The 22,780-nt window shown below is 37.9% G+C and overlaps 1 protein-coding gene across 1 annotated transcript in view; it reads right to left on the reverse strand.

Annotated features, from left to right (window-relative positions):
* Positions 1–9,380: 9,380 nt before the first annotated feature.
* The window catches only part of SRBD1 (S1 RNA binding domain 1), a 221,757-nt gene continuing 208,357 nt past the window's right edge, over positions 9,381–22,780 (reverse strand). The window contains exons 20-21 of the mRNA XM_007970760.3: positions 13,610–13,794; positions 9,381–10,291 (exon numbers count right to left, since the gene is read on the reverse strand). Coding sequence (XP_007968951.1) covers positions 10,002–10,291; positions 13,610–13,794 — 475 coding nt within the window. The 3' untranslated portion in view covers positions 9,381–10,001. The remainder of the gene's footprint in view (positions 10,292–13,609; positions 13,795–22,780) is intronic.

The following is a 22,780-nucleotide window of genomic DNA, read 5'->3' on the forward strand; positions in this document are numbered from 1 at the left end:
GAGACAAAGTAGTTGTCTGCTAATGGGGGTACAGGATCTCTTGATGGGGTGATGAAAATGATAATATGTATTGTAATGGTTGCAGAACTCCTTGAATATATTCAAAACCATTGGCTGGCACCCTTTAAATATGTGACTTGTATGATACGTGAATTATATCTCAATAAAACTGTTAGAGAGCAAAAGAGCAAGAGTGTGCAAGAGAAAGTTTCTAGACACAAACTTTTTGATTGTAGACTATTTTCTTTGGTTCTGGCCCTATTCACTCGGGCCAGCAAACTGTATTAGGGAAGAGTTGGCCAAAGCCCAAAGGAACTCTCTTGATCTGTGCTTTGCCCTGAGCAATTTATTTTTAAGTAACCCTTTGTCAAATTAGACATACAGAGTCTGGTTTTGCATATCCTCTCCTAGGGTTTTTGATGTTTTTATCTTAGGAGGACAGGGGCATGGAGGGTATGTTTTCTTGTTTGGAAGATGTGGTGGGTTAAGGGCCAATTGTCAGTTTTAGTTTTCTTGGCCCCTGACTCATCCATTTTCAACTCCAACAGCTTCCAGTATCAATCACACAGGAGCCAAACTCTCCATGAGCCACAGAGATTTCCCCACTGCCCAGAATTTCTAATTTTCTTTCTTTAATGGATAGGCAGATGTTGCTCAGTGGTCTTGGATATCTAGGTGGGAGGGAAGTGATCCAAGGGAACCTTGTAAACAATGGAGAAATAAGAGATATTTTGGCGCCTTGGTCACCCGGTGCTGCAACAAATTGTGAGGCCAGGCATAAGGTTCTGGGACTGGATTGCCTTGGAGCTGGTTGGGTTGTATGGGTTACAGTTGAGTTCCACAAGTAGAGAACAGGAGCAAAAAACAATTGGGGTGGAAGAGGGGGGCAGTTCAGGTAAGCTAAGTTAGTTTGAAAGAACCTCAATTCTAATGCTCTGGAAGCTGTACTGGACTGGTTTATGAAGCTCACTCAAAGCTGCATAATCCACTCAGATTCACTCAGCCTTGCCTATATCCCTCCCACCCCTGTCCTCAGCCAGTGGCTCCACGGGAAGCCTCTTTGCTACTGCAGTCATGGTGCATGCTGTCTCACCTTAGCTGGGGGTGGTAAGGACCAGACTTCAGAGTGGTCTCCTTCTCACCTGCTGCTGTGGGATCCAAAGTAGCTCAAGCACAAGGGTCTGACCCAACTGGTTCCACTTCCTTAGCAGCTGCCCACAGAAGCCAAGTAATAAAACCTTGAAGTATGGAGGAATCAATGACTGGTAAGGTGAACACTAACTAGTAAGAAAGAAACAGGAGTCAGGAGGGAGATAGCCAATTAATTTCTCTTCCCTACCTTCCTTCCACCCTTTCAGTGTTCTGTGCCACCATCATACCAGAGAGTTTCTTCCATGACAACCTGGTGACTAAGAAACTGGCAATGTTTTCTTATGAGTCTGTGACTAGCTAAGTTAACACAGCACTTTCTATTTGCTTTCTCTGCTTCCTGGCTCACTTCCTTTTTTCCCTTCTTCTTTCTGCTCTGGGATTATAACCCCCAATAAAGTATGAATACATATGCTTTTTTCATGCTCTGTTTTCTCAAAAAAAATGAGCTAAGAGCTAAGACAGAGCCCAAGGCCAAACACTGTATCTAGAGGAATCAAAGGAAAAAGATGGAAGACTCAGGTCTGATGAAGATGGGGCAAAATCAGAGAAGGAATGAATAAAAGGGGGGTGGTGAGTTTTCTGATTATCACAAATAGTGGTAGATACTCAAGGTTGCTGTCCTCAGAGAGTCCTCAGAGGAAGACATTAGTTACATGCTGTTATCATGTACATAAATGTATATGTGCAGGAAGTGAAGCAAAGTCATGTGGTATAAAGACAGCCTGTAATAGTGAACTTGATTTAGTCTGGGAGAAAATGCCCTCTGAGGTAAGATCCAATACTGGGAACTGATAAATGGGTGGAAGTAAGAGGGAGGGGAAGCCATTCCAGACAAAAGGAATGACATCTACAAAGGCTCTGTAGTATGAGGTACCATGCTGAGCAGGGGAACAGCAAGAGTTCTTCCCACAGAGAAAAGTGCCTCCCAGTTTTGACTTTCATTTTTTAAAACCTCAATCCAAAATAAAGACTATAGTTTCCATTTTAACCCAGTACCAATACACATATATGTGCTCATACAATTGAAACAGAAAGTCATGAAAAAATATTTAACCTTACTGTATTGGTGGTGGTGGTAGGGGGTTCACAATAGCTATTGACCTTTAAATGTGCATATTCTCTGACAAAGCGGTACCACCAGGACAATGTATGATGGTGCTCACTGCAGCACTGTTTGCTGTTGTTTACAAACACACAATGAAACGTATTAAGGTAGATATGTAGGTACTGACATGGGAACATGTACATGCCCGATTACAAAGAGAAAGAGTACAGTGTACATATGACGCCAGTTTGTTAAAAATCTTTAGGAAGGAACATACATATAGAAAAAGGGACAGGGATGTACGTAAACTATAGAAGGTGGCTACTTAGCAGAGGAGATTTTTATTTTCCAACTTTTGTATTTCATTATTCGTGCCTTTTAGACTACACATATTGCTTTTTCAATCAGGAAAAATCATAAAAATACAGTTATAACAAATGGTCCAAAATAACTTGATGTTTCTTGTGGGTGATAATACAGGTCAAGTGACAGTGTGCTTCACTGGAAATTCAATTATTTTGGTAACTGAAGTAGCAAATTACATCAAATTTGACTAAACTGGGCATTTTGAGTTTTAGCTTCATAAAATCACCTTAAACCTGTGAAACAAAGAATGTGAGAATATCTTAGTTTTGACTTTCACTGGTGTTGCCTTCTCTTTCATTGCTAAGAGCCTTAAACCTCGGAAGCAGGTGGGCAAATGTCAAATGATCAAAGAACCAATCGTTGGGACTGGAGAGAGACATCCAAAAGCATGCTCCCTTGGGGGAAATTCCCCTGGTTATTGTGGGCCTGGCTATAAGAAGGTGGAAAGTTTTGTCAGAAGTGAAAAGTTTTCAGTAGCATGCTTTCATCCATCTTACATGATTGCTTTTGCAAAATACTGTAATAAATCTAGAGAGAGTTATATTTGACCTAATTGCTTGGATAAAACTGAACTCTTAAAACTTTGTACCCCACCAACGTGAAGCTATTAAATTGCTCTCTCCCCCTTCCTCCCTCCGTTACCCCATGTCTCCCTTCACCATTGTATCTTTAACTTTAGATTTTTCTGGTAGGATTGGGCCATATAACATTTCAGGCCGCCATATTAGATGGGTCATACAGTTAGGATAAACTCTCTGTCTCAGAAGCTTCCCTGAAGCATTTATATTAATACTTTATTTCCTTTCTTCAGGATGAGAGTTTCTTCTTCAAAATATTTAAGGGGTGGCTATATAAACCTTAGATTCTTGATATGAGGCAAGAGAACAACAAGTCTTTCTGGGGGTGGTTTTTAAATTAATTTCTAAAAAGGTAATATTTAGTGCTAAAAGGACCAGAGTCTGCTTATCCCACTCTCTCCCTAAGTAAGAAATGCAACCTTCATGCACAGAATCATCCTCACTATATAAAGTGAGTGAGAAGAAACCTACTCTTTCTTCCTGTGGAACAGACTGCTTTGGCAATGAGCCCAGTCATTCAGGAGTTCTCCATGATCTGTTATTTAAATCCAACTCATTATGACTGATTTTAGGCAGGAAGCCAAAATGAAAAGATGGGCTAAATATATTTTTGGTTTTTCCATCCTGTCCCTTCTTGCCATCTCCAATTTTAATACAAGTGCTAACTCTGAGGTCAGGGTTAGATATATAGACATCCCAACATGAGCACTCCCATTAATCCAAAGCTAAGCTTTCTAAAAGGTCCTGTGGTTTCAGATGAGATGGGATGCCACCATATTCTCAAGTAGACAGCGGCCAGCTGAATTCCAAAATTCTCATGATATTGAACTTAAAACACCCCTTACTGTAGCTTAAATTCCAACTCCTTCAGGCTGAAAACATCCTCAAAAGATGTGTTATCTTTTTTATCCCTAGAACCTGGCACAGGATCTCATGGGTATTCAGGAAATGTCTTCTGAATGAAATTCTTATGTCTATAGGTCTGTGTTTTCCGTTTTTCCTCACATTCCACAACTGTGGCTATTCAATCGCTTCTCAAAGCTCTTCTAGTTTGCTCTTAATTAAAAACAATTTATGTATAATCCATCTGGAATGTATTTTTGTTTGTAGTGTGGCAATATAATTTTGCCCCAATCTGAAGTGCCATTTCTTTACATTAAATTCCTACTGGTTTTGAATTGTTTTTTTTTTCCCCTCTCACTTCAATAAGCTGGTCTATGAATTGTTTTATTCCACTCTTCTCCTGTGTTAGTAACATACTATTTAAATGATGGCAGCTTTAGAGTATACTTGAATAGTAGGGCAAAGTCTCCCAAACCATACATACAACTCAATTATTCTTTTCTTTTTTTCTTTTCTTTCTTTCTTTTTTATTTTTATAGAGACAGGGTCTTGCTGTTGCCCAGGCTGGTCTTGAACTCCTGAGCTCAAGCAATCTGCCTGCCTCGGCCTCCAAAAATACTGGAATTACAGGTATGAGCCACCACACCTGACCTCAATTATTCTTTTGAAGTATTGATTTGATTTTTCTCACATACTTTTCCAAATAAGTTTTAAGTTTAAATAAACATACAGACAAAAGCAAAGCCAATTGGAATGATGACTAAAATTGTGGCAAAAAAGATATATATCATTTTTGGAGGACTGGTTTTTCTAGAATACTAATTATAGCCTTATAAGTTAGGAAAATGGTATACCTTAATATATTCTGCTTTTTAAATATTCATTAGTAATGTTTTATAATTTTTCTTCATATTCATCTTTTATATTGCTTATTAGAGTCTAAATTTTTTTTGAGAGGAAGTCTCGCTCTGTCACCAGGCTGGAGTGCAGTGGCACAATCTCGATTCACTGCAACCTCTGCCTCCTGGGTTCAAGCGATTCTCCTGCCTCCACCTCCCAAGTAGCTGGGACTAGGTATACACCACCATGCCCAGCTAATTTTTGTATTTTTAGTACAGAAGGGGTTTCACTATGTTGGCCAGAATGGTCTTGAGCTCTTGACCTCGTGATCCGCCCGCCTCGGCCTCCCACAGTGCTGGGATTACAGGTGTAAGCCACTGTGCCTGACCGAGTCTAAATATTTTATAGTGTGTTGTAATGAATAGGAATCTTTACTCCATCATATCGTTTTAACATTATTTTTTAGATGTTTATTTTACATTGAACCATTTTATGGAATTCTTAGATGTTCATTTATTCACCCAATCAATATTTATTGAGCAACTGTCACATGCTGGGCATTTTTCTAGATATAGGGGATATAGTAGGGAACAACATAAATGTATATTAAGGAATACATTTTGCTGTAAGCCCCCACCTCACTCCCCTCAGCTTAAATGAATGAGGGTTTTGTTTTTTCTCACAAAATGTGAAGTCCAGTGCAGGTAGTTTGGGGCTATTTTGGTTACTCCATAATGCCAAGATAAATTTGGAAATTCTCAGTCATTCTGATGGACTCTCCAGCACCTTCAGCACTCTATCTGCATTCCAAGCAGGAAGGAGGGCAAGGGCAAAGGTTAAGAAAAGCATGATAGCTGAGCTGCCTGCACTCCCCACCCCTTTCTAACTTTCCTAGAATTCCATCCTATGACTTCTGCCTATATTTAATTGATCATGTTCACGTCCATTAGCCACATCATTGCTCCTCTCTAGGCAGGATCTTCTTAGAAAGAAGGGGAGAAATCTGAATAAGCATCTAGCAGGCCGGGCCATGAGACAAAATTCTTGCCTTATGAAGTTCAAAAATTTTATAGCTGAGGGTCTTGGATTTCAACAACTTGGCCCTTGGACCCCTTCTCTACTTTATCTCCACTTATTCCACAGGTGGTCTCATTCAGTCTCACGGCTCTAAGTAGTTATGCTAGTAACTATCAAATTCACATTTCCAGTCCAGCCCACTCCCCTGAACATCAGCACTTGGATGAGTATCTCAAATTTAACCTGTCCAAAATGAATTCCTTTACCAAACTGTTCCCTCTGCCAGTCTTCTCATTTCAGTAGATAATTCTATACTCCTGATTGCTTAGGCCAAAAACCTTGGAGCCATCCTAGATTGACTCACATCTTATGCCAGGAAATCCTGTTTGGCTCTACCTCTGCCTAACTACATCCAGAATCCCACCACTTCTCACCATTTCTACCACTAACATTCTGATCCAAGCCACTGTTATTTTAGCCTGCATTACTGAGACAGCCTCCTAAAATCATTCTTCACATAGATAATCCTTCCTGAATTCTCAGTTCTTTTTTTTTGAGACAGGGTCTTGCCCTGTCACCCAGGCTGGAGTGCAGCTCACTGCAGTCTCAACCTCCTGCATAGCTGGGACACAGGTGTGTGGCACCATGCCTGGATAATCTAATTTTTATAGAGATGGGGTCTCCCTATATTGCCTAGGCTGGTCTTGAACCTCTGGGTTCAAAACATCTTCCTACCTTGGCCTCCCAAAGTCCTGGGATTACAGGCATGAGCCAGCACACCTGCTCCAATTCTGTTCTTGACAGACCGGAATTTCTTTTCTTTAATTGATCCTCCTTATCCTTTACTTCTGCTACTTACCCCACTTTCATTCCCTATGCTGTCAGTGCCAAAAACTGCAACTCCTCTGTAATCTCAAGGTTATACACTCCACTTTTGACAAGCATTCTTACCTAAACCCATTATTTCCTCTATTATTCCCACTCCAACATCCCTCCAACTTCATCAGGGCCTACAATCCTTTAATCCCATACTTTCCCACTGCTCCTCACTGTCCCTTTATACTCTCATTTTTCTACTTAAGCTTAAATTCCATGGTCAATAGTTTGTCCACATGCCCTCAATTTCTTTGTCCTCTTCATTGTACTTGTTTGGCAAACCCCCAACCCTGATTAAATCACCTCTCCACCTAATCTGGGCCCGCACCCACAAAGCTGATGGGCTGGAGAAAAAAATAAGCTGATCTTAGATTCAATTAATGATCAATAACCTTAAGTGAAACATTTAACACTGCCTAGAAGTCACGCTGTTTCCCTAGGCTTTTCACTCTCATTCTCACTGGTTCCTCACACTTTCCTTTCTCTTCAAACCTCCAATTCCCTTTCTCTTCAATGTTTCATCTCATATGATGGTATTCCTTCATAATTCAATGAGAAAACTAGAAGAAATTCAGACTTTCCATGAGCTCCTATATTTACCTACCTACATTTGTGCTCATATACTTAGTCCTTTCTCTCACTGATATGAATAAACTCTTTGTATTCCTAACTTAGACCAACCCCTTGTGCACTAGATTCCATCTGATCTCATTTAGTCAAGGATATCTTTCCAGTAATTCTCCCCTCTGTCTCCTGTATCATATTTTCCTATTTTTACTGGATCATTTCCATTTGTATACATTTCTTTTGTCTTAAATTTTGACTCCATTTCCCCCTTCCAACCACTATGCTATTTCTCTTCTTCCTTTACAGCTAAACTCCCTAAAAGAACTGTCTATATTCACTGTCTGCAATCTAATTCCTCCTACTCTCTTAAGCCCACTCCAATACAGCTCATTCTCACTATTTATTGGGAAGAGTTATTATTATTATTATTATTTTTGAGGCGGAGTCTCGCTCTGCGGCCCAGGCTGGAGTGCAGTGGCCGGATCTCAGCTCACTGCAAGTTTCGCCTCCAGGAAGAGTTATTATTAAAGGTCAGTAAAATTTGTCCTAGTTCTGGTCATCTTTCACATCTCAAATCCCACTGAACTACTTTGACTTTTCTAAGTCAACCCATTTATTACACGTCGTCACCATTATATCACTTATCTGATTGTAGTTTTACATTTTTATATGATTAATTATGCTTTCTCAATAGACTCTAAGCTCCATAACGACAAGGATAATGACTATTTTTTTCTTTTTATTTTCTTTTCATGCTCCCTACCCCTACCTATTTTTCTATCACAATTTCTGGTCAGTGACTAGCACAATGCCTGGCACACCAGGAGGTCACCAGTAAATGTACATGGGAATAAACGCTTTCTCATAAGCCATTTTAAATTTGGAAAAAGGAGGTCTGTAGAAGTAAAGATACCAGCTCAAAGGCACACTGGATTACTAGTAGAACAGGGACTAGGAATAGAATATAATGGATCACCATGCACACTTTGCAGTTATAAATGAGATGTGGCCCCTCATTTTATAGCTTAGGCCTTATACCAGCCTCTACCATGTCTGGGCTGGATGGGACAAACTACACAATCCAGTGCAATGTCAAGTCCTTGTTGTGTCCATGAAAGCCTAGCTGCCAGGTCAACAGAGCAGCTTTACACTGTCAACTGTTCTTGTTCCTATATCTGAAGTGCCCAGGGAGAAGGCCTCTTCCTCTAAAACACTCATGTGAACTTATATCTCGGGCTTCAGAGTAAGACTCCTCAGGTACACATCATTCATCACTGATCTATAGATTATGAACCTGGAAGAATATGGGGAGGAGTGAGTAGGAAGATCGACTTAAAGTTATAACATTAAGATAGATCCATTATCAGTTAAAGACCAGTAAGAAACAGAGGAAAAGCATTTCAGAAATGAAATTGCTAGGCAAATAGTTATATATATCAAAAAAGTTGATATATGCAACTTTTAAGGAACCTACTGCATTGTAGAACTATCATGAAACATAGTCACAGTCACTACTTAGTGACTACTATAGTTGATCATATGATTTATCATCCAAAATGGGGCACTCTGAGAATAAAGAGAGGCAATATTAAAAATTATGCCAGGACAATGGGTGTTTCCTAGGCAAATGAACAAGACTGGTCGTCTTTAGTAACCATCCCCTACTTATGGATGGAGAAAACCAAACACTCATTCAGTCATACAAATATCTTCATCAGGTAAATCAACAGCAGCAGCAGTAGTCAGAATGAACAGGATACCAGTCCACTGTGGGCTTTATTTTGACCCTGAATGGTCATGCTAATCCTTACAATCTCCACTGAATAAAAACAGAGTAAGAGTCACTTCCTTCATATACTTGTTTTTCTTGTCCCTTCACACCTGATCTATATTTGATCTTTAAAACAGCCATTTCTATCCCCACTTGAAGTTTAATTCTGATTTAAGAAAGGACACACTCTTCTATGCTAAGTCAAACAAAACCATTCTTCAAATTTCCAAAGGCTTCCTTCTTCTCCAAGGGTTACATAAACCATATCTTCTTTCACCAAGACTGACTTCTAAGTCATTCACTGAATCAACATAGCAAAAACAAGTCACTAGCCACAAACCTTTATTGTTGGGGTCAATATACATATCCTTTTGAGAAATGTTTTGAACCATTCATTTGATGGTTACAAACACATCAAAATCTGTTTTGGTTTGCATGACAAAGGAAAAAAGATTATTGCAAAATGATGAATGAAGTCCAAAAGGCCTGATTAAAAAAAGAATCTATAAAATGGAAGGATTAAACACTGCCCAGCCCTACTGTGTCAACAAAGACTGTACAAGTCAAATCAAGAAGACAATCCCATACAAGTCCAGCAAGGCAGATGTTGGCAAGTAGAAATTAAGCAATCTGTTATACAAAATGCAAAAGGAGTTAAAGGTAAATTACAAAAAAATAAAAACCAAAATTTTAGCCAGAAAACTATTCCTACATAAAGCCACATAAGAATGCATATTTTAGTTGTTTCCTTTAAGGGGAAAGGAAATCAAACTGTTGGTTTTCTATTAATTCAGAAGAAAAAATAAAGGAAAGTGTTTGGAAAATATTTCTGATATTAAGTGAATTACTTCTCATTTGCTACCTAAAGTTTACAAGCAACTGACTTATTCTTGTCAATCTGTAGAAACGAGAAAATAAAATCAGTGTTTGGCCTTCAGTTGGACACTCATAACACCCGAATGAGGTCCAGAGTAATCCTAGATCGGGGGATGTCAATGTTGAGTACTTGGACTTCCACCCTTTCTCCAGGGCCCAGTCCAAGGCTCCTTCTCTTCTTTGTTTTTGAAAGTTTTGCTTCTGTTACATTTCGTATAGGAATCAGCCCAGATTTCCCTACTCCTATATCCACAAAAATTCCAAAGAGAGTGGCATTCTCCACTTTGCCTGTAAGAACTGTCCCAACCTGCAGATCTTCCAGGCATACTATGCTTCTCTTGAAATCAGGTTTATCAAAATCTGTAAGGAAAGAGAAAAAAAGTAAGTGTAAAAGGCATTGTACTTCCTAAATACAATATAACTTTGTGAATAAGCACTTAATACATATTATGTGCCCAGATCAATATTAAAGATTAAGGGGGGACATACAAGGAGCTGAAGACCGAGGCTTGCCTTCAGAGAACATGCATATCGGTTGGAGATAGCATTCATGCAGTAGAAACAATTCAAGAAAATTTACTTTCTTCTATAATGCTACACACTAGCATTATACATGAGGATTGAGAAGAGAGTCTTATTTTCCTCTCTGTGAAGAGGTGGTGAGAATATATATATTTGCTTAATAAATATACAAAGCTAAACTACAAACACTGAGAAAATAAGACGTATGGAAACAAGAGACTGGAAGCTTTTTTTGTTTTTCTCCCAGTGCCTGGATTATTAAATTGTTTAAAGGTGGTAGAAAGTACATCAACTTTTGGTCAAATGTGGATGAAATTCAAATGTTCTTTCTTCCTCACTTCTTCCCACAAATTTGGAACTCAGAAAATCCATTCCCACCCATTTCAAATATATTTATCCAATCAACATTTATGGATTCTTGATTATCTATGACTCAGAATCCCAGACCAGGTAGTACCTAATATTCTTTCTCTTTCAATTAAATTCATCAAATATTTATTAACTCTATTATCTCCTGGCCAGGCACTCTGCTGGGTGCTAGAGAAACAATGATGAAGATACAGATTTCTGTTTCCAAGTTCTTTATAGCCCTTTTTTTTTTGCTTACCTCAGCATACATTTCTTTGTTCATTATTGTCCAAAAGATAGGCATAAAGTATGCCAAGGAATCATTATGGTTCTAGTTAAAAACAATGGTTTTTATGAGGGAGACAGTTAGAACTAACAGTTTAAACGGGGCTGCGGATTATCTGTGGATTCCATTTATCCATGCTCCTCTTGAAGGCCCCCTTTCCTAGGATTACTGAGTGTTGACTCTAATAACAAAGAACACATTCTATGCTTGGATCTCCTTTTACTAAGGCCTCATTTTCCCCTCCACCCATTCCATTTCCTTTTCCTCCGCAGCTGTTGGCTTTATCCTGATGACTTGTTAAAGCTATCCTTTACAGTTGTATTAACAACTGGCCACCCCTTTCTTCCCTTCCCCCAGTCCAACCATACTGATACCAAGACGTTTTAAAAATTAAGCTTTTTCCTATAAAACAAGATAAAAATCTTCTTTAAACTCCAAATTTCACCGTTGCCATGAAAAAGAGTAGGCTAAAATTGGGATTGATTCTGTGGAATTTGACCTGATGCTAAAGCAGTGAATTCCAAAAACAAGAAACCTACTGTAATGTAATATTACACTAGGCTAAGGCTGTGTCACAGCAAAGTGGAACTAAGTCACTGATGGGGCAGAGAGGTAGGACGGTCTCCGGGACCCCATAGGCATTGTTTTTATGCTTGGAAATTCTTTGTCTCTCTCTTTTCTTGCAGAGGTCCAGCTGCTGCGGATTCCCTAAGGGTTCCTGATCAGCTGCTTAGTTTAATCTTGCATGGAAAATCAGAGTCAGGAACTACTTAACATATTCCTGAAGACAGTCTGGGACACTGAGAAATCAGAAAACCCTCCGTGTACCATGCAAACTTTTAACACTTTCATAGCCAAGCATTTTCAGCCCCTGTGTCTGGACAGCTTCTGATGAACCCAATTAGGGAAATTAACTAGTCACCATAGTGTTAATACACATGAAATTAATTACACCATTGATAAAACAAAAGACAGAATTATTATGAGGAAAGAATGAGGTATTAAGAAATACTTTTGAGAAAATGGAGGAAAGAGATGTAACATAAAATATCATCCATGGAAATGACCAAAATGCCCCCACAAAAGTACGGTTTCTATGCCTTCCTCACCTTGGGGACGTATTTAGTAGTAAGATGAAAGTTCTCAGACATTTTGAAAATTGTGACTTACATTAGAGCAAATGTCAGTTCCAAAGTTTGCTTAAAGAGACCTATTTAAAACTTCACTTGCCACACTGATAAACACTGCAGTAACTGGAAAGCTCAGCCCAGAGCCCAGATGCATGTGTCTTTCTGTTCAACTTGGTAGTTTAATTGGACCATATAATTTGAGTGCTGATCTTTGCTCTGAGTCTACAATGCAACTGGGATAATGGAACAATCGACACTAAGACAGAAAAATGAAGATGGATGTGAAAAATCCAGTACAGGATACCTGTAGTTACAGCATTTTTTGCCAACCCACTAATGCAAAGGATGTAGCCATACCACCTCCAAATCCAGTATTTTTGAGAACCATTGCTCTACCCAGCACTCCAGCTAAAAACCAGCCAAGAAATTCCCATAAAAGGATACCGGGCTTCCAAATGGAGATGGATTTGTCTGCTGAAACATCCACATTGTGTGGAGAACCACTAGGAGGCTTCTACTCTCACATTTTTGGCATAGTTCTTACTGGGTGTTATTTTATTTTTCTTTAACTTAAAAAAAAAAAAAAAAAAAAAAACCCTACAGAAGAAGGAATAGTACAATGAACTTGCTGGATATATTTCAAATTTCCTTTAAACCCTTTCAAAGAAGTATGTCTAACCATCTCAACACAGTCTAAACCAGAATAAAAAGACAATGGTCTAAACATGGTATCACCAAAACTGGTTATAAGACCAATGAGCAGATTCATTTAAATCTCAGGGGTTCCTATTCAAACTTCCTTGGGAAGTAGGTCATTTGATACTGTAATTCTTTTTTACTGGGTCACTGTTCTCAACAACTATGGTTGTTATATGTCCCTCACCATCTACCTGTGCTGAAAGCTGAGAGCACTTTTAATTAGAAGGAAAATCAACAGATAGATATTATCTTATTTGTTCAATGTGTTCATTGACACAGAATCCAAGAACTTGGAAAGCTATAATTAAGGAAGAAGATTCACCTTTTAGCTTGTGAAGGGACTGCTTTATCTTGCACTTCTGGCTCCCAGGAGATAAAAACAGCTTACAAAAGGACCATAAAAAAATATGTGCCTCCATGCATACAGAAGTACACGCATGATGCATTTACTTTAGTAAATGGGAAATACACAGTGAACAAAGAGTCCAAGGAGACCACCTGGCTTCAAGCTTTGGCTCTGGATATTAACTATAATGACTCTGAAGGAAGATCACTATGCTTTAATTTTCTCATGTATAAAATGGGAGAATAATATCCATTCTGCTTACGGCATAGGATTGCTGTGAGGATCAAAGGAGATAATGGGAGCTATGCATATGCAAGGTGCTATATAATTCAAGTTCAATTGTTTACCTGTTCGAAAGTCAAAGCTTTCAGGCTGGCTGAGACCATCTATGATGACCTGTAAAGTGTGTACTGTTGTTTGCAATCTTTCTGCAATTTTCTCCATTCCTTCCTTTTCAAGGAATGAATTTATTTTTTGTTGCATTTCAGGCTTTCCAATCTCATACAGTGTCCCTCCAATGGATGACAAAAACCTGCAGTGGAAAAAATAAAAAGCCCAACACTTAACAATATTACTTCTTTTGCAGTCTCCTTATACAGATCACCCTAAAATTCATTCATCTTAGACCCATAGGTCAATCAATCAGTCTTTATTGAGAATCTATTATATGTCCTATGCTGTAAACTGTCTTAAAAAGAAAAGGCCGAGGGAGAAAGTGGATTAAAGGTTTTTGTGCTATTTATCAAATGAAGCACCTGCTCAGAGTCAGCACCAAAAACCCCTTTTTTTTTTTTTTTTTTTGAGATGGAGTCTTGCACTGTCACCTAAACTGGAGTGCAGGGGTGCGATCTCAGCTCACTACAAGCTCTGCCTCCTGGGTTCACGCCATTCTCCTGCCTCAGCCTCCTGAGTAGCTGGGACTACAGGTGCCTGCCATCACGCCAGCTGATTTTTGTATTTTTAGTAGAGATGGGGTTTCACCGTGTTGGCCAGGGTGGTCTCAATCTCCTGACCTCATGATCTGCCCGCCTTGGACTCCCAAAGTGCTGGGATTACAGGTGTAAGCCACTGCATCCAGCCAAAAATATTTTACAGTATAATTAGTTCATTATAAGTTTAGTGTCACATGTTTTTAAAATGAGGCTATCTATATTTATCTCTTCCCTACAGTTTCGGTTAGGAAAACATTTTAATTTAAATTAGCTAATAGGCAAACAATGAAATGATACCAAACTCTAACAAAATATGCATTAAATATTGCCAGTTTTTGAAAAATGAATTACTCTATTCATGTGTCATATCACTGCTTTTTACTTCTGCATACCCTTAATGGCAGCATTACCTGTGCAGCATACCATCAGCTGCCTTTTATAATTTTCTTTTGCTATGTTTACCATTACCTTTGATTGCAAAGCTACCTCTCAATTACTTTCCTTTATAATTCAGTAAGAAGAAAAAAATAATTAAAGGGTTAAGATGCATTTCCCTTTAATTTCATGTGAATACTGGGCTGTAGCTTACTTTCTTGACATTCCCTGGCTGGGTATTTTTCTACACCATTAAGTTCCATTTCCTATGATTAATGGCACTTTAAAAATGTCAACACAGTAATCAGGCAGATAGTGATACTAATGCGCACAAATCCTTTCCTCTAGGGATACCTCTGGAATACAAAAAGAGAAACAGGGAATTGTTGGAGGTTTGTCTATAATCAGAATTGGGATATATCCCATTTGGCAGGTTGCTGCACTATCAAAAAAAGAATGCTTGTGATTTTAAGTCTTTTTTGCATTGTTGTGTTCAACCAGAAAGGTCTCTTCACAGTGATACTCTGATAGTAATGATCTGGCATCTAGTGGAGAAAGTTCTCCCATCTCTCATTTAAGTAGGGTATCTCTTTGGATTCAAATGTGCAACACTCCTACATTATTACAGCCATACATATAGCCAAAAATAGACACACTTTATGGCATCCGACGAATTCTCTTGAGAATATATTTTGGTTAATGGTCTAATAAAAGATCAAAACATTGGTGTTTGGTCTCCCTCTTTGAAAATGAGCTTTCATCCAAACTGGTGGCCAGTGAGATAACACCGTAAGTCTGTGTGTCCGTGGCTTCCCCAGCACGGTGGAAAGGCAGCCGGTATCTCTTAGTGCTGATGGATGGACAGTAGCATACAAGGGTCCTGGTGACTGGGAACAGCTGCTGGAACTCTGACTGATGGGACAGATGACACATGACAACCTCTGCCCAAAGCAAACTTCCTTATACAACTTTCTAAATAATGTGTGCCCTGCTCCGAGCAGGCTTTCCTGGTATTCACCTTCTTGGCTTTATTGGTCTGCAATTGGCTACTTAGTGGAGAATATTTCAAATCATCAAGATTTTGGCTTCTAACCATCTGTTAAAAATGACAAAAAGTATATTCACGCACTGTTAAGTCTAGAACCTTGAATAGCATTTTATAATAAAAGTAACTAAATGGCAGAAACTTCCCAAAGCACTGTATGAGTCTATCTTAAGGTTGCCTGCACGTGTGTGTGTGTGTGTGTGTGTGTGTGTGTGTGTGTGTGTGACAGAGACAGAGGGAGACAGGAACTAACTGCTACCAAAGTCACTTCCAAATAAAGAATTCTGCCAAAGCGGTTGCAGATGTAACAAGAACATTGGTCTGTTGAATCTGGGTGCATATTTCATATATCATTTTCATTCTCACACACATAAGCCTGAGGGCATTGGTAACTGAAATCAATAAAAAAGCACCAACTTGTGCTCGTAGCTAACGCTTCATATTGATCAACCCTATTTTTAAATGACTACAAAGTGCTCCTTTATTTTGAAAACTTTCTTAAAGTTAACAAGGTCACGCACACACACACAAAGAGCCAAGGAGAGAGAGAGAGGAACTATAAAACGAACTGGGAATAGCATTTAGACTGACCTCTACCTTAATTAATTTTAAATATAGTCAGCTGTATATGATAGAAGCAATGTTTTATGCTTAGTAGCCACTCAATAAACATGTTCCTTAAATATCCTAAGAAAAATTTATTCTACGTATTCTAAATTTCACTTCAGAATTAAGCATGATATGTAATATCCAATACAAAGTTTCACTTTAGAATTGAGTGTGGTAAGTAATACGCAATACAAAGTACTTTCTAGCTCAGAAGTACCAAATAAAAACACACTGCTTCATGAAGCTTGGCATACAGAAGTGAACATGTAGTGATAAATATCTGTCAGACATTATTCTAAATAGATTTTTCTCATTTAATCATGACAATGATTCTAAAAGGTAGGTATTACATTATACAGAAAAAAAAAATGAGGTTCAGGGAGTTTAACTTGCCCAAGGCCATGAAGTTATTCTAACTGGAGTTTTATGCCACATACAATAATATATATGTCTGTGTATAACAAGATAGTAAAATTTAAAGTGCTATATTTGGTTAAGATAGAAAATAATACTTTTGGTAATATTTTACAATTTACTGGCAGACTACTTTTAACATTAAAAACACTGAGTAAACCTGCAAAGAAATTATATACATGCTTTTAAACAGAATTCTCTCAAAAGTCAATGAATTATTAAAGTCATATTCTCATTTTCTCCACTGTTTTTGGAAGGCTTTTTCAGGTTGGTAAGGACTGCTGTTTTTATTTAATACGTAATTTCATCCATCTTACTTAAAGTAAGAAAGTAGCATAAATGCAACAAATAAGCACATCATGTTCTTTAAGCACACATCTGCACAAAGTTAAAATACAGAACTTGCAGCAGAGTAAATGCTTATTTTTCAAACAGAATGCTATATAACCTAAAATGGCTAATATTTTCAACAGAAACTTGTTATAAGTACAGGGCTTTTCCCCTCAAAGAATAAGAAAAGTCTTGTAAGGCTTTTCCAAAGAATAAAAAATTCTCAAGATTCATGACTTCAGACATGGCCATTCAGTTTTATGTAATCATTTCCAGCATGGAGATTTAGGAGCTGAGGACTTGGTTCATTACATTAAAGCAACATGATACCCCACAGAGCATAGAAGAACCATGGTGATGCAACACAATCACTTTAAAAACAACTGAATATTAGCATGTGCTTTGTGGGCAAAACACATATGATTTACAACTCCACCAAGAACCATGCTATAACGGCAAAGCACATCTAGTAGTCTACCCACTTTTAACACTTTCAAGAGACTTTCCTACTTGCTTATTTTTACCCATTAGCTTTACTCAATTTTAATGTAGTAACGCAACAAGCAAAAAATTAAATGCAAGAACACATTTTAGAAATGAATAGGTACAGATAGACAGAACAGGTCCTAATTTGTAATACAGGCTAAATATTCAATAATTTAAAAAGAAAGTTTATACTCTAAGAAAATCTGACCTTCTAAAAAACTATGTAAACTGTGGGGCATAAAGTTTAGTAGTAATTTGTTACTCTAAAAATCTGTTACTGTTTCTATATTTTCTCTCTATATAACATATATGTGTTACTCTATGTATACAATTCTTTAAAATTTATTACTCTCTATTTTCAAATTTACTGCTCTTAATATTAAAAATGGAATATAAAGTGTGGCAAAAGAGGAAAACCTGCTGCTCCTTTATGCTCTCTACAGAGGAGCTGAATTGACACAGCTGAGTATATCACACTACCTATTTAGCTTAGCTTACAGAAGGAGCGCTGGCTCCACCACAGCTGCTGTTCTAGCAGTCAAATCAAAGGGACAGCAATGTGAATTACATTTTCATCATCATCGAGGAATCTTTTCAAACTTTTTTTAAAGACAGGGTCTTGCTCTTTCACCTAGGGGCTGTAGCAGTGGTGCAATCACAGCTCACTGCAGCCTTGGCCTTCCAGGCTCAAGCGATCCTCCTCCCTTGGCCTCCCAAGTAGCTGAAACCACAAGCCCAGCTAATTTTTAGTTTTTAAAAATGTTTTGTAGAGGTGAGGTCTCAATATGTTGCCCAGGCTGGTTTCAAACTTCCGGGCTCAAGAGATCCACCCACCTGGGGCTCCCAAAGTGCTGGGGTAACAGGTGTAAGCCACTGTACCTGGCATTTTCAAATGTCTAACCTCCTTGTTAAACCAAGATACTGAAATAGGCCAGAATCCTTAAAAATCTATGCTGGTGCAAAATATACAAGTAATTATAAATTCAAGTGTCACTCATTTATAGAGGCCCACAGAACTACCTATTGTACTACAGAAGCTAACAGATATCTAGTGAAAATAATATTTAAATGGCATTTCTTAGCATAATAATCAACTACAGAAAGGGCAAATAATTATCCAGTAGAACTTAAACTGAGACTGGTCTTTTTTTTTTTTTTTTTTTTAACAGTAAATTAACATACTAAGATAAACATTTTAAAAATGTAACCCCTTCAGAAAGAGTCATCAAGTTGTCCTGAAAGCTCTTCCAGACTCGATGAGAGAATATAGTTTTAAAATGCATGCAGCTATCTGGGCAGGGGTGGGGGCATTTTAAATGTTATTGCTTGGTACCCATTTGGAGTACCTCCTGCATATATGAGTAGCAGAAAAAAAAAAAAAAAAGAATGAAATGAAAAGAGAAAGATTTCCTGTCACGGATGAAGGAATGCAGTTTGCCTTCCAAAGGACTCCGTTTATAAGCATCAGACTGTTACCTGCTTCTAACTTCTGAAGAATTTACTAAATGTTTCCTGCTTTTTCAAAGACCTGTTATACATGTACAGAAACTGGATACTCATTGCATGTTGCATTCATTGTATGTAGGAGAACATATCCTTAGAAAGCTGTTTTATTTTAAAATTTCTATTACTTAGCAATTTAGCATTACTGAACTAGAGTAAAAATTTTTTTACAGTGCCATTTAAAAAGTCCTGAGATAGAAATCTTCTAAAAGATTTAGGATGATCATCTTTTCAGAAATAGTTGAACAGTGCTCATATAGTTACCTCAAAAGTATCTAAGATCAGTGAAATAATAACCAACGCCATACATAACCACAGTGATTATGTAGCTTTTCCTATTCCAGAACCACTCACTTTATACTGTGTAACTATCATATAATTTAAACAAATGTACATATACATCTAAATAAGTATGAGTTGATAAAAATAGGAAAGGTGTCATGTTGCTCCAAAGACATCTAAACTGTTGTAGGATTTGTCTTAGAAATAAATTTACAAGTGACACTAAAAAATCAGTCTTCTCACATTTTGAAAAATAACAAACCATTACCCTCCCAAAAGAGAACCAGGAAAAAAAAAAAAAAATCAACAACCCAGTATTATGCAGCCTGATCACCCTCTTTCCTGTGAGTCTGGTTGTTTTCACATACCCTGCCATTCCCCCGCCCAAATGACAAAGATTTGCTAAAATCAAGGCTCTTCAAAGGAATGTGACAAAATGCTGAAACCAACTAAAAATAATTTAGAAAACCATACTCAGCTTTATTCAATAAACATTTATTTACTGTGGAGGAAGGCTCTATGAAAGATAACAGAGCCTTTGCTTTGAATGAGCTTACAATCTAATTTCAAGTAATGACAGTATAAAATAGTCTTCTGCTTATATCTGCTCTTTTAGAGGCAGGACTTTCTGTGCAGATAAACAGATACTTTGAAAGTGCCCAGTACAGATTCATTTATTTCTCTCAAATATTTATTGTGAATGTAGATTTGCTGATAAGAAAACAAAATCTCAGAGAGATTAAGAGACTTGCCCACACCTGACACCATAAGGTAGTAGCAGTGAAGGAAAAAGTTATAACAGATTACATCTTCACTAACATGCCTACCCTTTTACTTTGGAAGATTTTCACGCAGACAGAAGATTTAGATCTCTGATAAACCTTGGCACCCAGGACCACTGCCTGGGAGCAATTTCTTACTATTTTTTAAACCAAATTCAAAAGGAAAAAGCTTTGGCTCTTTTTGAATTTCTGAATAAGGGTTGGACAAAATTAAGTTAGTGGTTTCAAAGGCTACAGACTCTCTACAGCTCAAAAACACTGTGTTTAGAATTAATATAATTTAATTTACTGCCTGTAAAGTCATAATGTGGATTAGTGCCTGTGAATGTTTGAAAGAAGAGGGCAAATTTAAAAAGCAGTATTTAAAAACATTCAGGCTCATGGTGGAAAAGCTGAAATTAAACAGACCTTGTACCACTAGGGAATAAAGCCTATGTATCAGAGGTAGAGGACTCTTCCTTGGGAAATAGCTTTTTTACTATAAATGCCATCCTGTCAAGGAATCCTCCTATCAAAAAATTTGAAAACGCTTAACATCTGCCATTTCAATAAATCCCTAGTTGTCCTCAGAATGGGCAAAAACATTGTTATTCCATTTAAAGAGTATAAACGGAGGTCAAAGAAACTCGCTTATGGTGACACTGAGAATCAGAAGACAGGATAAGATTAAAATTCCTAGCTAGGCTGGGGGCAGGAAGGGCAGGAGGGAGATAATGGGAAACTAAATCAATATCAATAACCTACTGAGTTTCAGGCTCCAGACTGAGTGGTCTAAACTTGATGAAAATAAAAAAAGGAGGACAGACAAATACTTTGAAGATGGAAGAGGCTGAAGCAAGCACAACTTTATGACTGGCCGGCAACTCCCTCACACTCCTCCTTCACTGGGTACTAATAGGTTGCTCCATAAACATAGGAGAGAAACCAGCATTTTCTCCAGTCTCAAAACCCAATATTAATATTCATTAACAATGTTAAATGCCTCAAATTACATCCAGATAACAGGATAAAACAACTTTTTTCCTTGGGGACCAAACATTGTAACTCTCCTCCATTCCCTCCACCTACCTCCATTTCTTTTACTGCTTAGCCCCTTCTCAATCACAACAAAAATAACAGCAATAATCATCATATCAACACTAGCTTATTCTGTCTAGGTGCTAAGTATTCGACATATGTTAATTAATATAGCCCCAAGAGATATGGTACTATTATTAAGCACATTTAACCAACAAGAAAACTGAGGTATAGAGAGGTTAAATAACATTCCCAGTTCAAACAGCCATGATTTGAATCCAGGAAGTCTGACATTTCACTGCCTCCAGACTGAGCTAGCGGAAAATGTAAAGTCTCAGGTTCTTGATCTTCCTAGTTTCCTCTACCAGCTTTGCCAGAAACCTCATGTGTGCTGTGTTTTGGAACAGTGTGTAAGACACTGGATATGACAATCAATCCATAGCCTGATCATCTAATTCTCAAGTGGGTGAAGTTTTTTCATCATTTTTCTCATTTGGAAGGGCACTTTTGAAAATATGATTGTTAGTTCCTGGGAAGTACAATAAGATGTTTAGGTTTTAACTACTAACAACACCACCACCACACAAAGCCGGGCTCAGTGGCATACACATGTAGTCCCAGCCACTAGGGAGGATGAGGAGTAGGATCATTAAGCCCAGGAGTTTGAGTACGCCTGGGCAACACAGAGACCACTGTATCTTTAAAAACAAAATTCACTTTTAGTAATCTGTCCACTTAACATTTTCATATTTTAGGTTTGGCCTCTCTTTTATGATGTTATGTCTTTTTATAAGGCAATCTAATATTGTCTAGGCATAGCTCTATTAGAAATTAATGTAGGATAACTAATTGATACACATCTTATGTTATCATTTATTAAAAGCCAGGAATGAGTCTTTCTGCTTTGCTGCCAATTCTTATAAGGCAAGTCCAAGTCCAGAAAATTTTGGGCTCTTTCAAATTTGCAAATAATCTCTTAGGTCTGTTTACCTAATCACCATTTATTGTACAGCATTGGCAGTTGGATTTCTTTTCAGGCAAGCTTCCCACAAAGGAACATGTTTTTATCATTGCAGGAGTTAGCTGGCATGCCAATGCAGAACGAAGCTGTGGTGAATTTTAGATGTGGGGAGGTGTGTTAGACATATTCAGTAGGCTAATGACTTACCCATCAGAAAAATTGCAAATTACAAGTCATGGGCCTTCTGGTTGCTCATAGTCAAAACTCTGAATATCAAATCTGTGAAGAGTCAACTGTTGCTGTTTTTTAAATAAAAACAATGTAAACTTTTTGCATTACAATCACTTATTAGTTAGAAGACTTCTTTGCTGGGCAGTAAGCTCAGGTTGGAGAGAAGGTAATGAAGTCTCTGAAGGCAATTCTCAAGGAACAGTTCAGAGATGCTAAATTCTTGAACAGGAATGGGAAAGAGACAGAGACTGCGATATGCCCACTCATTAAGGGTCTTTAGTAGTGGAAAATCTTCGCTATCTGGCTTGACTTATTTTAGCTCCATGGCAGGGAGCTAGACAGAACATTTAAAGGACCTCCCTCAATCTCAACTACTTTTTAGCTCAGGGCACCAGTTAGGATCCTTTATATTCATTTATCTCATGATGGAATCCTTGTGTATCTATTGGGTTAATCTACTTTTGGTTCTAAAAACCTGACATGAGTTTTTAGTAAATTAAAGAAAAACACTGCTTGGCTTTTGTACAGAAGTTTCTTCCCTCCCCAAATAA

Source organism: Chlorocebus sabaeus, chromosome 14 (assembly GCF_047675955.1).
Source record: "Chlorocebus sabaeus isolate Y175 chromosome 14, mChlSab1.0.hap1, whole genome shotgun sequence".
In the NCBI taxonomy this organism is placed as follows: domain Eukaryota; kingdom Metazoa; phylum Chordata; class Mammalia; order Primates; family Cercopithecidae; genus Chlorocebus; species Chlorocebus sabaeus.